The sequence below is a fragment of the Convolutriloba macropyga genome, chromosome 1 (genome assembly GCF_964194025.1).
Source record: "Convolutriloba macropyga chromosome 1, txConMacr16.3, whole genome shotgun sequence".
NCBI lineage: Eukaryota > Metazoa > Xenacoelomorpha > Acoela > Convolutidae > Convolutriloba > Convolutriloba macropyga.
In genome coordinates this window covers 24,851,697-24,867,809 of record NC_134468.1, presented here as the reverse complement: position 1 = coordinate 24,867,809, position 16,113 = coordinate 24,851,697, and the positions used below count along the sequence as shown (strand labels likewise).

The 16,113-nt window shown below is 37.4% G+C and overlaps 1 protein-coding gene across 1 annotated transcript in view; it reads right to left on the bottom strand.

Annotated features, from left to right (window-relative positions):
* LOC142337023 (cathepsin L-like peptidase) overlaps positions 1 to 15,011 on the bottom strand; it is a 30,009-nt gene extending 14,998 nt beyond the window's left edge. The window contains exons 1-3 of the mRNA XM_075386059.1: positions 14,517 to 15,011; positions 2,517 to 2,683; positions 1,949 to 2,097 (exon numbers count right to left, since the gene is read on the bottom strand). Coding sequence (XP_075242174.1) covers positions 1,949 to 2,097; positions 2,517 to 2,683; positions 14,517 to 14,771 — 571 coding nt within the window. The 5' untranslated portion in view covers positions 14,772 to 15,011. The remainder of the gene's footprint in view (positions 1 to 1,948; positions 2,098 to 2,516; positions 2,684 to 14,516) is intronic.
* Between the last annotated feature and the right edge of the window lie 1,102 nt (positions 15,012 to 16,113).

Below are 16,113 nucleotides of genomic sequence, written 5' to 3'. Positions count from 1 at the left end.
ATAGAACTAAAAAACCAAATCATCGAGTTCTCAACAGTTTTTTTCTTTACTAATGTCAACGGAAAGTCGCTTCCACTAGAGAAAAAACCATTGCAGTTTATGATTGGTATCTAATGATTCCTTACTGTTGAGGGACAGTCGCCTGAAATCTAATTGGTAACTTTTGATCAATCATTAATTTCAAACAATTTTTGTTACTTCTTAATTATGATTTCGAATTTTTCCCATGATATCGCTGATTTTCCGAAAAATCTCAAAAAACAAAATATTTGAGGTTTTTTGCAAAAATTTCAGTTTTTCGATCATTTTTGAATTTCATGATTTCGTTGATTTTCAAAAAGTCTTATAAAGCCAAAAAATCCGAGTTTTCCGGCAAAAATTTTCGGCTCTTTTGAAGATATTCAAATTTTTCCCATGATTTTGTTGATTTTCAAAATAATCTCAAGAACCAAAAAACTTTGAGGTGTTTTGCAAAAAATTTTAGTTTTTTGATCATTTTTTAAATTTTTCCTATGATTTTGTTGATTTTCAAATAATCTCAAAAACTCAAAAACTTCAATGCTCTTTGCAAAAAAAATTAGTTTTTTGATCATTTTTTTAATTTCTTGCATGATTTCGGTGATTTTCAAAAAATCTCAAAATACCAAAAATTCTGAGGTCTTTTGCAAATTATTTTTGTTTATTGATCATTTTTGAATTTTTTCCATGATTCCGGTGATTTTCGAAAAATGTCAAAAACCCAAAAATTTTGAGGTTTTTTGCAAAAAAAAAAATTTATTTATCGTTTTTGAATTTATTGCATGATTTCGGCAATTTTCAAAAAATCTCAATAACCCAAAAAATTTCGAGGTTTTTTGCAAAAAAATCGGTTCCTTTGATCATTTTTGAATTCTTCCCGTGATTTCCTTGATTTTCGAAAAATCTCAAAAACCAAAAATTTTGAGGTTTTTTCCAAAAAAAAATGGTTTTATTTATCGTTTTTGAATTTTTTGCATGATTTCGGCAGTTTTCAAAAAATCTCAAACACCCAAAAATTTTGAGACTTTTTGCAAAAAAAGTTAGTTTTTTGATCATTTTTGAGTTTTTTGCATGATTTCGGTGATTTTCAAAAAACCTCAAAAACCCAAAAATTCTGAGGTTTTTTTGCAAAAAAATTTAGTTTTAGTTATCGTTTTTGAATTTATTGCATGATTTCGGCAGTTTTCAAAAAATCTCAAACAGCCAAAAATTTTGAGACTTTTTGCAAAAAAAGTTAGTTTTTTGATCATTTTTGAGTTTTTTGCATGATTTCGGTGATTTTCAAAAAACCTACTTGGGCGGCGGACTGGAGGTGCCAGAATAAATTGAGTTGCTCATTAGTGGTGCCAGACCGACTTGCGTCACGCACGGGGGGCTACCCCGACTAACACTTTTAACCGCCGAAGTAGCAGTAATCATTGATATGATGTTTTCCTTTCAGAAAAATAGACATCCATTTATTTATAAGGTTTTTGATTTCTTTATTGGAGAAATATTAGTTCAAAACAAAGAAAACTTTTCTTCCCGAGAGCAGTTACCAAATTTTACACATTAGCGTGGTCTTTTATGCCCATCAAGTAAAATTGGGAAGTGCTCTGGGTTGGACATTTTGTTATGAACAGACTTTCCACTCGCTGGAAGTTTTTGATTAGACCATACAGAATCTGGAAAGGGCTCTGTTCATACTATCCATATATCATACCACGATACTATATAGTAGACTCTAGACCACGCTATGACCAGACTATCCAGACTCTGGATGAGGCCTTGATCAGAGTCGGACCGTAGGCAGTGTTGCCAGACTCTGTAGGATGGTGGCATTTACCCCCCCCCCCCACCGTGCGTGACCCTAGTCGGTCTGATCAGAGCTGGTTTGGTTAGCGCACATCATCCTGGGTTATTAGGAAAACTTGAAACTAAAATATGCGACCTGTTCTATTGAAGTACTGTCCTTCGAGAGATCCAGCTGCTGAGAATGCCCAGCAGCTGCCACAGTGGTTTTGGTACTTGACTCCACTCACATACCCACTGTCTCTCCAGTCTATCTCAGAGGGTACATCCCCTTTCAGGCCCCCACCTCTGAATAATAAAAACTTAAATTAAACCTTTATTCTGAGACCCAAAAATGAAATTTTTAATCAACCTTTGTTGAACCCTTTTCTCAGACTGTAGAAAAAATGAGGAAAATTCAAACCTAATTCATTAGTTTTAAGGTCAAATAGTGAATCAGATATGATGAGTTGAAAATTTGATTGCCCGAGCTAGATGGTTTATGAAACTGAGTTGACACCTGTACTAATCTAAGATAATAGTCTCAATAGGGTTCGCAAAAATAATCATGCATTTCAGGCTCTATTTGATGTATTCGAATATAGACTATCCGAATCTTTAACCAAGGAAATGAACTATTCCGGAAAACATTTCGCAGTCTTTTTAACCAATGAGTAATATAAACTTTAGGGAACCAAAATGGCGATGATTTATGGTCATCAAAATACCCGTAGTTTGTCTCGCTTCCATCTTCTAACGACTCAGTCTCAGATGGGTCCTTGTGTCCCAACTGTGAGTTTAGGAAGTCCTGTTGTGTCATGTCTGCAAATTCGTTCATGCCAAGACGGAAGCTCTTGCTATTCCCAGAGGAAGTGGCTGAATTGTGCTGCTGTACCTGGAAAACAAAAAGTCAATCAAAACCAGTTGATTATCGTCTGGCTTTTTTGTCCGCGCAGGATTAATATTGGTGTCACTGACATGACTTCTTTTGCCGAAAACGAACGGAAGTGATTTTCGACACGAGCCACACAACACAAATTACAATCATACAAAACACTCGCAATCAAAGGAAGCTAATATATCTAATCTAAATCAAAATAACAAACAACATTTTTTATTAGCAAATTCGAACGATAACCCCCACCCAAATTAAGTTGTTTTTGATAACATTTTTTGACGCCCAACCACATCAGGCAACGAATTCAACCCCTGAAAAAGCTAAGTATTAATCTGAAAAACTGATTGAAATGGGAAACAATTGATCTGCACCATGAGTTTTTTTGATGTTTCAGTATCCAAAAATCTAGAAAATTTACAAAAACAGTCCAAATGTAACAGCAAGAGGGTTCGCAAAACATCACAACAGACTGAGAGCAGATCCAAAAGACCAAAAGACAGGCTTTAAAAAATTATCTTATTATTTACCCGCGCGCTCTGTTTTCGGTTTTTGGGGTTTTACCCGACCCAAATCCCTCCAGGTTGGTTGCCTTCCCAACCCCCCGCGCTTTCTTTGCTTTCGGTTTTTTGGGTTTTACGCGCCCCAAATCCCCCCAGGTTGGTTGCCTTCCCAACCCCCCGCGCTTTCATTGATTTCGGTTATTGGTGTTTTACCCGCCCCAAATCCCCCCAGGTTGGTTGCCTTCCCAACCCCCGCGCTTTCTTTGCTTTCGGTTTTTGGGGTTTTACCAACCCCAAACCCCCCCCAGGTTGGTTGCCTTCCCAACCCCACGCGCTTTCTTTGCTTTCGGTTTTTTGGGTTTTACCCGCCCCAAATCCCCCCAGGTTGGTTGCCTTCCCAACCCCCCGCGCTTTCATTGATTTCGATTATTGGGGTTTTACCCGCCCCAAATCCCCCCAGGTTGGTTGCCTTCCCAAACCCCCGCGCTTTCTTTGCTTTCGGTTTTGGGGTTTTACCCGCCCCAAATCCCCACAGGTTAGTTGCCTTCCCAACCCCCCGCGCTTTCATTGCTTTCAGTTTTTGGGGTTTTACCAACCCCAAACCCCCCCAGGTTGGTTGCCTTCCCAACCCCACGCGCTTTCTTTGCTTTCGGTTTTTTGGGTTTTACCCGCCCCAAATCCCCCCAGGTTGGTTGCCTTCCCAACCCCCCGCGCTTTCATTGATTTCGATTATTGGGGTTTTACCCGCCCCAAATCCCCCCAGGTTGGTTGCCTTCCCAAACCCCCGCGCTTTCTTTGCTTTCGGTTTTGGGGTTTTACCCGCCCCAAATCCCCACAGGTTAGTTGCCTTCCCAACCCCCCGCGCTTTCATTGCTTTCAGTTTTTGGGGTTTTACCAACCCCAAACCCCCACAGGTTGGTTGCCTTCCCAACCCCACTCTCTTTCTTCGCTTTCCAGTTTTGGGGTTTTATCCGCCCCAAACTCCCCAGTCTCTTTTCTTCCAGACCACTCCCGCTATCTTTGCTTTTCGTCTACTACCGAGTTTGATTACTATCTCAACGTTTCTGCATTTCACTAATAGGTGTGGACCTACTGGTAAAAGCTGTTACTGGTAGATTGCAAGTTTCCAGCAACAAAGTTACCGGCAATTAGAACTTAGGTATAAGTAAGTACAAGTTGCAGCAGTAGGTAGCAGGTATTAGGTAGGTAAAATTTGGGAGCTTCTAGGTAGGTAAGTTTGGTATAAGTTTGCAGGTAGGTATAAGAAGGTAAAAATTGCAGCAGGTAGGTAACAGGTATCAGGTAGGTAAAATTCGGGAGCTTGTAAGTAGTTAAATTTGGTATAAGTTTGCAGGTAGGTAGCAAGTGTTAGTTAGCTGGATTATTAACAATCCTTAATTGAACTTGATTTGTATAAGTTTTAGCAGTTAGGTAGCAGGTAAGAGGTAGGCATTTAACAGGTAGGTAACTGGTATGTGTAGAAACACCCAGATAGCGCTGGTAAATAGCTCTTAGAAAACATTTGTACCAGATAATTGTCAAGTTGTCAAGAATTTGAGGATAAATTTGGTATTGCTTATCTGGTGTGAGTTACATAAACCAAAAACCAAAAACTTTTCTTCAACAAGGTGAAGAAAACAGTCTACGTTATAGTCATGGTAGACACTCGGTCAACCGCTAACTCCGATAGCGACCAGAGAGAAACAACTATCTTGGAGAATCTTCATCAATGTTCTAGTGCTCCAACAGAAAGCCTCTCTGAAGAAAAACCAGAAACACTTCAAGAACAGAAGATGCTTGAATCTTCCAAAATGTTGATAACGGACGATATACATTTTCACCTTGAATACTTAAACTCCTCAATTGATGATTCAGAAGATGTTGACATACTACAGAAACAGTCGAAGAGATAAAAGAGAAGCAGCGAAAACTTGAAACGTAGTGTCTCAATTAATAATTCTGATTGATCCGTCAGAACAGAGCAATTGTTCTTGCGAACATAGTCGTCTTAAGATAGAAGTTAAAAAGTGTATCGATAATTTCAAAAAATACGTCAAAGGGAAGTCACAGATAAATAATGAAGAGGACTTCAGCCTCAGTGTTGGTGTCACCAAAAGACCGAATTGTCCGCCGGACAGCTCTAATTTGCAAATTATTAACCCAGTTCAACCTCGTCTTGATATCAGCAATCAGGAGCAATATGCAGTCAGTTCATCAGTGCCCGCTGTGAACAACAATGTCAGTTTTTCTGCACCCAGCAGCGTACTATTTGATTCTAACGCCGCCCCATCGTCATTGCTTAACGCACATTCCTTCAATTGGCCCACTCCTCAGAGTATTTTCCCTGAAACAAATCGCAACGCATCAAACAATAACTTCGATCATCGCGGACTTCTAAACGCCGAAAGCTCAAACCAATGTTCAATCAGCTCGATGTCAGTCTGCTTCCAAAAATCTGTCCCGAAACTGCACGCAGAAACGTTCAACGGTGATCCAATGAAGTGGATAAAATGGTATAGCATTTTCAAAGCAACTATCAATCAATCACCCATGTCGTCAGCTGAAAAAATGATCCATTTGCAATCACTGCTCACAGGAGAAGCTAAAGCACTAGTTGATGGCTACGGTTGCAACGGTGATTTATACGCAGCAGCTCTATCAAGACTTCAAGAACATTTTGGCAATTCAAAAAGGATTGTCAATGCTTTTCTGGACAAATTATCAAACTTTAGAAACTTATCAAATCCTGAAAGTTATACCCGGTACTCCTCATTTCTTCTAACGCTTGTCGACACCTTTCAACAACTCGGTTTTTTTCATGATCTTCACTCCAAAATCAACATGATTATAGCTTTAACAAAATTACCAAATCCAGTCAGACTGGAATGGAACCATTATGCCCTAGAAAAAACCATGACACAGCCATCTTTAAACCAAACCCGCTTGCTGAGTGGCTCCTAAACTATGCGAAAGCATGCCAAGATTTACCAACAAACTCAAACCTCCCATCTTCTCAAAACATTGGTGTTCATAAAATGGCCTGGAAAACGTCGCACTCTACTAGAATTAACGAAAATCCGAATTCAAAGCATCAATTACTGAGTAACAGGGAACAAGGGCAATTTCAATCTAAGACGAAAGAAAGCGTTAGTTGTCCTAACAATGACAATTGCCAATACCTCTACAAATGCTTATATTTCCAAGCACTGAGTCCCCCAAAACGGAAAGATCATGTAATGAAGCAAAAGCTCTGTTTCAATTGTTTTGGACATCATCATGTAGATCAATGCAATTCAAAAAAAGTCTGCCGCTCAAAAGGCTGCGGCAAAAGACATAACACACTTCTGCACGATGGTTTTATGAACAAAAGCAACTCAAACGTTAAACCAGTGCATTTTGTTGGAACAGGCCAGGTGGCTTTTCTGGCAGTTCAATTGATAAATGGAAACCAGTCTGTGAAAACATACGCATACCTAGACAACGGTAGCTGTCAAAGTCTACTTCTGAAATCAACAGCAAAAGATCTTGGTCTTAACCTCGAAAACACAGGTAAAATGCCTATAAGTGGGTATCACACGACTAAGGATATTGATTGCTCCCAAGTTTGCTTTGACATACAGCCAATAGATAGCTCAGTTGAACCAGTCAGACGTAATGGTGTTATGGCAGTACCAGATTTGAACAGGTCCGCAGTGAATGTAGCTCAACTAAACGCTTTGTGCAATAATTATGATCATCTCAGTCATATAAATTTTCCTGAACTTGAACGGAAAAATGTCTCAATTATTATAGGCATTGACAACTTAGACTTTATTCACTATAAACAAATTATAAAAGGTGCAAAAAAGCCCCATGGGGCGTTGAAACTCCATTAGGCTGGACGTGCGCCGGTAAAATGAATTTAGTTTTCAATGAGTCTACACCTGTACAGTATACTCAGGTGCAAAATTGCCCTAATATGGACGACTCTCTTTTCAAATTGGTCCAAGATTGGATGAAAGTGGAAAACTTGGGCATTGTATTGCCCCGAAAAGCTTTGTCGGACAACGATAAAAGAGCAATTGAAATTTTAGAGTCCACAACCAAAATTGTTGACGGTCATTATCAAATAGGTCTCCTCTGGAAGCAAGGTGCATTTCTTCCGAATAACAGATGGTTAGCATTAAAACAACTTGACCAATTATACCAAAAGCTTTCAAAAAATCCGATACTAAAGGAAAAGTACCAGGCTACTCTGGACGCAGACTTGGAAAAAGGATACGTTGTCAAAGTGCATGATTCCGAATCTCTAACAGATAATGTCTCCTTTTTGCCTCATCACCCAGTGACCAATGAAAAAAAACTTGGTAAGGTTCGTAGAGTTGCAAATGCCTCCAGCATTTTCCAGGGTCAGTCCCTCAACTCTAATTTACTGAAAGGACCAGATTTGCTCAGCAACTTAACTGGTGTCATTATGAGGTTTCGTGAGAATCGAATTCCCCTGTGCGCAGACATAGAACAAATGTTCATGCAAGTGAAAGTTGACCCGAAAGACCGACCCTACTTACGCTTCCTCTGGAACAACAGTGGACACATAGAGACTTACGAATACACAAGTCATATTTTTGGGGCAACAGATTCACCCTGCATAGCATTTTACGCGCTCAGAAGATCTGCTCAGGACAATGCAAAAACATATCCAAGCGTTCAAAAGGTTATAGAGCGGAACGTTTACATGGATGACTTGTTTGTTGCCGTATCAAGTCCAAAGGAAGCTACAAACATTATCCATGACACTCGCAAGGTTCTTGCTACTGGTGGCTTCAATCTGACAAAGTGGAATTCAAATAGTCATCAAGTTCTTGACCTGCTGAATCCGGATATCCGACTTAATCCAGAAAGATCCGCACCACAAAGTCAAAAGGTTCTTGGTTTGCCCTGGTTTCCAGAAGCAGATACATTTGTTATAGAGCAAAAATTGTTCCATAAGGTCAAACTCGATGAAAAACGAGTCAGCGTAAACTACTTCATTTTGTTGCTTCCATCTTTGATCCCTTAGGAATTATCGCCCCCTTTACAATAAGATTCCGCAAAGTTCTCCAAGCAGCATGGAACCACGGTCCTAAATGGGACAAGCCATTGCAGCTCAATGAGAATTCTGATTTCGAGAATCTGAAAAAAAAATTTCGTCTTTTCAGGATGTACATCTTCCTCGCAAATTGTTTAACGAGACACCGATTTCATTGATTGAACTACACACGTTCACAGATGCATCCGAGTTAGCATTATCAGCAGTCAGTTATCTACGAATTGAACACATTGACGAATCCGTCTCAGTCGCATTTGTGATTGGTAAAGCAAGAGTTGCGCCAATAAAACGGATGACGATTCCTAATTTGGAATTACAGGCTGCGGTATATGGTGCTCAACTAGCTCAATTTGTCAAAGATGAGATGGATATAGAAATCAATAACCAAGTTTTTTGGTCTGATAGTACGACCGTTTTGTATTGGCTACGGACTCTGAGATTCGTCATCGGATCTTCATTGCTAACAGTCTAGCCAAAATTTTAGACGTTTCCTCTGCCCAAGATCGGTTCTACATTTCGTCTACCAGAAATCCCGCTGACGATGGTACCCGAGGCTACAACGTTCACCAGATGAATGTCAACTCACGTTGGCTATTAGTCCCACCCTTTTTGCCTCAAAAAAAACACGTGGCCGAAACAAGATTTACTTTCTGCTCAACATGTTAAAATTATAATGGCAGATCCAATAAAAGAACTGAAATGCCAAATTGACATATCGCGTTTCAGCAACTGGAATCGTTTACTTAGAATTGCAGCGCTTTGCTTCTTGTTTGCAGATAAATGCAGAAAAAGGAATCCTTTTTGTCACTAGCACACTATACAAAAGCGTACAATTACTTGATAAAAAGTGCCCAGCATCAAGATTTTAAATCGGAAATTTCGAATTTAAGAAAAGGTATTGCAGTATCATCTACCAGTAGAATTGTATCATTGTCACCATTCGTTGATCATAACCAGCACTTGCGTGCTCGAGGACGGTTTTCTAAAGCATTGAGACTAGAAACTGCGCGCTTCCCGTTGATCCTAGATGGAAATAATCAGAGTGTTAGACTAATGGTAAAACATTTTCACCAAACAAACATGCATTGTGGCACAGAACAAACTAGAAGTTTATTAATAGAACTCTATTGGATTCTTAGGTGTAGGGCGGTAGTCAAACAAACAGTTAGACAATGCATTCCATGCAGACGTATGATCCAAGAAGTAGCTGCCCCACAAATGGCTGACCTCCCAGAGTTCAGTTGACCAAGAGAGAATCATCACGTTTTTCAAACCACAGGCTTAGACTTCGTAGGACACTTTCCAGTTAAAGAACATGGAAGAAACAGGCCTAGATACATACTCTTCAATCAATTGCATCCGTAGCTTTATAAGCCGTAGAGGAAAACCAAGAAAGTTCTTTTCCGATTGTGGAAAATCCTTTGTTGGATCAAATAAATCTTTGCAATCCCGTATTGCAAGCCTCAGAAATTCCCATGATTTTGCAAGTCATTTGCATCTGATGCAGGTCGAAATTGAGTGGGTGTTTAACCCTCCTGCGGCTCCACACTTCGGTGGAAGTTGGGAACGCCAAGTGCAGATATTCAAGTTATCTTTGTACAAAGTAATTGGGTCAAGAACCCTTTCAGATTATATTTTGTGGACACTGGTATGTGAGATTGAAACCAATATGTATTCTAGACGTCTAACTAATGACCCGAGTAAAATTAACGATCCTCTGTCTCTCACGCTTAACCACTTTTTACTCGGAAGAGCGTCAGTTAACTACCCTCCTGGTACTTTCGAAACGCAAAAGGTCACCGTGTCCAGGTCATGGAAATCTGCTCAAGAACTAGCCTCGCATTTTTGGAATAGATTTCTTCGCGAATACATCCCTAATCAACAGACAAGGTCGAAGTGGAACAAAACCTCTGAAAACCTCAATGTAAATGATTTGGTTTGGCTACTTGAAGACTTCACGCTACGAGGTATCTGGCCTCTTGCAAAAGTTATAGAAATTTATCCCGGTTCAGATGGTGTAGTACGCTCCGTGAAACTGAACACTCCGCATGGCGAGAAAGTAAGACCAGTCATCAAGCTAAGCAAAGTCTTAATAAACAAATGAAATATTTTGTGTTCTCGTTCTCACGAGCAGATGTATACTTTAGTTTTCAATAGGAAAAGGTATAGAATTGTAAGTCAAGTCGTCCCCAAAAGTTGATGCAACAAGTTACATTATTGCAAAGTTTCACATCAAATGTCTAAGTTTTGCGATCAATAGTCAAGCATTGCATGCCAAACTAATTTTGGGATATTCTTTTGCTCAGTTTCGTTTTCGCCCTTTCAGTCGCTCATACCTTTAGTTCCTCCCAAACTTCCTTTTCCGATTATTATATTTGCGATCGATTATCTTATCTTGTCTTCTTATCTTGCTGATTTTACACCGATATCATACAGTACCGCAACAATTCGTGATCTTACAATTGGGGCCGAGGATGTCACTGACATGACTTCTTTTGTCGAAAACGAACGGAAGTGATTTTCGACACGATCCACACAACACAAATTACAATCATACGAAACACTCGCAATCAAAGGAAGCTAATATACCTAATCTAAATCAAAATAACAAACAACATTTTTTATTAGCACATTCGAACGATAACCCCCACCCAAATTAAGTTGTTTTTGATAACAATTGGAATTCTCAAATTCCACCTTGGACCGTAATGTGACCTCTCAGGTTACTTAGATTTGTTAGCTTTATGAAGCAGAGCTATTTTAAAAGAAAACATATCCGTCTCTTTTAAGATAGCCAGATAACGTTTTCATCGTTAATTGTTAATTGAAGATCTTTCAATATCATTTTTGAAATTTTAAAGTAGGGGGCATTTTGTATGAGCTGCTATCTTTCTTTTAAGATGTTGTAAAATTTTCATTTAGTTTTTAATTATACCAATTTATTATGATACCACGTTTAGCTCAGCAAAGCTCCAAGGACGTCCAAGCTTAAGAGATTAACCTAGAAGCTAAACAAAAAAATTCTCCCGCAAAATATACCCGCAAAAGTAGTTGACTATCCAAAATATGCCATCTAAAGTAATATCTGCTACAATTATTTTAAGTAAAAGCTAAATTGAGAACAACCTAAACATCTATACCTAAACATGTATTAATTCAAATCATGCAGAAAGTTAGTCAGTAGGTAAAAGCTAAATTGAGAACAACCTAAACGTAAACACCTAAACACGTATTAAATCAAATCATGCAGAAAGTTAGGAAATAAATACAGAAAACTTGCAAAATACAGACAACTTATAAGGCACAAGCATGCAAATATATGAACAAATATTTAATTAAACTAATTTATTTCCACTTTCTTGCGAAACAAAAATAATGTCCCTTTTGTTTTTTTTTTCCATTTGCGATTTAAGTAACTAAAGAATAAAGATTGAATTAATACAAATCTTTGTTATGAAACTTTGATTCGGTATCAAAAATTTTTGTTCATTAAAAGTTCAAATGAGGAAATGTTTGTTTTGTTGAAGAATTTTTCATTCTTCTCAATCGCTCTCTATAACATCAGTCTTGTTCTCCTTAACTTTCAGAATTCTTCTTTTTTCAATGTTCATTGAACTCTTGAAAATTATTTGCGTTCTTCCCCACTCGTTAAGTTTCAGCCACGCCAGAGCTTGTGTTTGAATATATATATTTATTTATTTACTTTCTCGGGGAATAGAAGTAAACACTAACTAGCTCAATAAAATTTCGAAACGATCTCATACATTGGTGTACTTTTTTGAAAGATTTGCAAATTTTTGTCTGAAACTAAATCGGATTAGGCAATAAGTGTTACAACAGAAACAGAAATTATATCTGCAGACCGCTTGTTATCAAAAGTTATTAAGCAGCAAGAAGTGACAAAGCGGGATTACCATTTCTTTAAAAAATTTATTCATGTGTATTATTCATGATTTGAAGTTTTTTCGGAGAGCTCTCATATGTAAAATTGGGGTAAAAATCAATCTAAAACTTCACCACGTTGCTTTTCAGTATTTGATTTCTAGAAGATTTCATGTTTTTTGAAGTCTGTTAACAACTAGGCTTCTTGGTTTAAATGATTATATCTGAAAAGTGATAAGCTAAATACCAAAAATATCACAAAACATACAGTAGATGTATTAGGACCTGACATAGACTGAAAATTTGAACAAACTTTCGCAACTAAAATTAAAATTTTAGGACAACCTTAGTTTGAAAATGAAATTGGTTAGAGTTGATTCAGTAATTTTTTCAACTCATTGAAGATATATGAAACTTTTATTCAGTTTTGGTTTAGCTATTGAAAATGTTGAAAAACTAATAGCTGAAGCAATCTATTTTGCTGTTTCTTTTGCACAGTTCATAATGGAAGGATGTAATGGTTACGTGAATTTGCTGAAAGTCACTGAGAACTTCTATCGTTTATCCCGAACCGCGAAGCGGTTCAAGATTTTGAGTCCGGATTTCGAATTTCTACAGTGTCACATCGCCATGCTTAAAACACGAAACGCGCACGTTTTAAACGTCCAAACTCAATGAAGTCAACTTCTGGCAATGTAGGAACATCTGACATTTTAACTTCCAGCACTGCAGACTTTCGGCGTTTTAAAATGTGCTTTTAAACCGTGGGTGTTTGAAGTAATGATTAAGGGACTCTGCTTGAAGTCACTGAGAACGTCTGGCGTTTATCGAGAACAGAGAGACGGTTCGAGATATTAAGACAGAATTTCGAAGTGACTTTTCTGTTAAGTGACTGCAGAGCCACTTAACCATGCTTAAAACACGAAAAGCGCACGTTTTAAACGTCCAAACTCAATGAAGCCAACTTCTGGCAATGTAGGAACATCTGACATTTGAAATTCCAGCACTGCAGACTTTCGGCGTTTTAAAATGTGCTTTTAAACCGTGGGTGTTTGAAGTAATGATTAAGGGACTCTGCTTGAAGTCACTGAGAACGTCTGGCGTTTATCGAGAACAGAGAAACGGTTCGAGATATTAAGACAGAATTTCGAAGTGACTTTTCTGTTAAGTGACTGCAGAGCCACTTAACCATGCTTAAAACACGAAAAGCGCACGTTTTAAAATGACGAAAGTCAACGAAATTCAACTTCTGGCTAAGTAGAAACTGTTGGCATTTTTACATTTGACACTGCAGGCTTTCGGCATTTTAAAAAGTGCACGTGAGTGTTTTATATCTATTTAATGACTACCTTCGTGTGATTCTTTCATTTTTAAAAATCAAAATAGTTTTTATTCAAACTACTTCTTGGGTCAAAATAACTTTAAAATCCAACAAATTGCGTTTAAGTGTCGACGTTAAAGCTAAAAGCTAACAGTTCTCTAAACCAAAAACGCCCTAGTCATAGAAACCACTTTTTAATAGCAATGAGACTAGTTAACCCCTAGACTTGTAAACTCGCATTTAAATTCTTGAATTTTGGTCGTTATAATTTGTTCGGTTGTGATAGTTTCCAAAACCGCGTTAATGTACAAAAACGTTTGCTTATAATTATAAATAAATTTTTGAAATAATAAGTTATTAATAATACTTTTTTTTGGAAAGATTTGTTTTGTAGAGGTAAAGTTGAAGCAGTATCATATAAGCTGTAAGTTTGAATGACTAGAACTTTTGGGGATTTTTAAACTTCTATATAAAATCTGTTGAGATCAACTATTATGCTCTAAAACGGACAACCGTTTTGTTTTCGGAATTTAAATGGGACTGAACATACTGATCAGTATTTTTACCTATTTAACGTAAAAAGAATTAAACACCGAAGACTGTTTGTTTCCATATCAACTTGAAAGCATGGGGCTCCAATTATTAGAGAGAGTTAATTATATCGTTCTTTTTTAAAGGTTTTTGATATTATCGTTTCCTTGTCTTTGTGTAGAAGCTGAAGCGTGAAGAACTACAAATTAAAAATCATTCAAATGAAAAACAAACAGATTTCTTCTACAAGACAGAAAATAGAAATAATGCTTCCGCGTATAGTCAATCTGATGCATAATCGAAAAAATCTGTGTATCCTCTATTGCTTATAAACAGATATCTATGCAGGTAACTTAAACTCGATTCCTTGCCCAGATCTTTCGCCTTGAAACTAGTTTAAAAACCATTTCAAGCTTTTACGTATCTGGCTATGATGCATGTGTTGCTGTGTTTTAGAATGTTTCTCATGAACGCGAGAGTGGCCTAAAATTTCACTTAGATGAACTTTTCTAAACCATTTAATTTTACCTTATGCAGATTGTCGACCCATATTGTGAACCTCTCGATTTCTTCCGCCTCCGAGGAGTACTCTTTTTCAAACTGTTCCTTCCACCCTACCCACAGATCAGCCTCTGGCTTACCCCTGATCTCATCTGGCAACGATGGGGATGGAGGTGTCGGTGATGAGACAATAACAGGTACTAGTACCAATAAGAAGCCATAACTAATTAGCATAACATAAATTAGAGATAATGGGGAGTTTAATAAATGAGAGCGGTTCATGCCGGTGGTTAAATATATATATATAAAACAACGGCTGTTATAACTTATAACTTCCCACTTTGCACCCCTTTTTGAAATCCTACTGTTTTCGGTCCAGTTGGTAGATATTATAACTTTGATTCTATGTCAGCATTAGTTGGATTTTGTGTTTGTTATATAATGGCTATATTATCAATTAATTTGTCTATATTTTTTATCAATCTGTATAGATAATACATTGAATTTGCTTGTTTGTCAAAGTTTTCATCATTGAAGCGTGACATTAGGAAACGGATATGGAGTTAAAATTGCAACACATTTAGTTTTGTGAAATTGTTGATAATTATGAGGAAGGTCATTGAAGCAAAAATAATGCCATTAAATTCAGTTTAGGCATGTGAACCGAAAAAAGATGATCAGAAACATCAACAGCGTCAAAAACCGGCTTGACCATTCGCAGATAAGTGATAAGTTCTGTCCAAAATATGATGATTTCTGGTGCAATGTAAGGTTACATGTGTGATGTTGGAAATGGTAAGATTATTCAGGAAAAAAAACTGAACAAGACGAATCCAAATTTTTATATACTTTTTCAATAATTTGAGCAAGACACTGCTATTGTGGAGAAAAATTTAAAGAAAATGTGAAACCAGCGCTAGGAGAGTGTGGGATCTATGAAAGCTCAGTGCTCAATTTGTGGAAGTTGTTCAAACAACATGTGAAGAAATACAAGATAATGGTACTCAAAACCGCCAAAAACCGCGCAGAAAACGGTTGAAGTTATGTGAGAAACGGTCTGAATTGAAGCTGAAAAAAGCTTTAAAATCAATAAGTCCGTAAGTGTCCGCTTAACATGCTTATACTGCTGATTTTTGTCAACAAACTCATGAGTTTCAGCTCACAATTTGATTAAACTAATTTGCCGGCTCCCGAGTACTCTTTTAAGCTGTTGTCAGCATTTCCGACAATATTATCTCAAAAACTTTTATTCATATTTTATAAAGAAAAAAAACAAAAAAGGCAAATAAGTTTATAAAACACTTTTTGTGGTTCAATCTTAATGAACAATCAAATCAGAAGACGGTTCGAAGCATCTTCACGCTAAACATTTTTCATATCAATCAAAATATGGGTGCAGAAAAATGTGCGTGTTGTCTTTTCATAACACAGTGCTAGCAGTCGGTTCATAACACTGTCTTGTGCTAGTAGATTTTTCGTAACACTTTCTTTTCTTTTGTTCTTAGCTACTGTACTATCCACATCTTTGAATTTATTGTCCATAAAATGAGGAAGAGAAAAAAGTCTTTCAAAAATACACTTACTGTTCGAAAATAATTATCAAATGATTTTAAAATTGTTATAA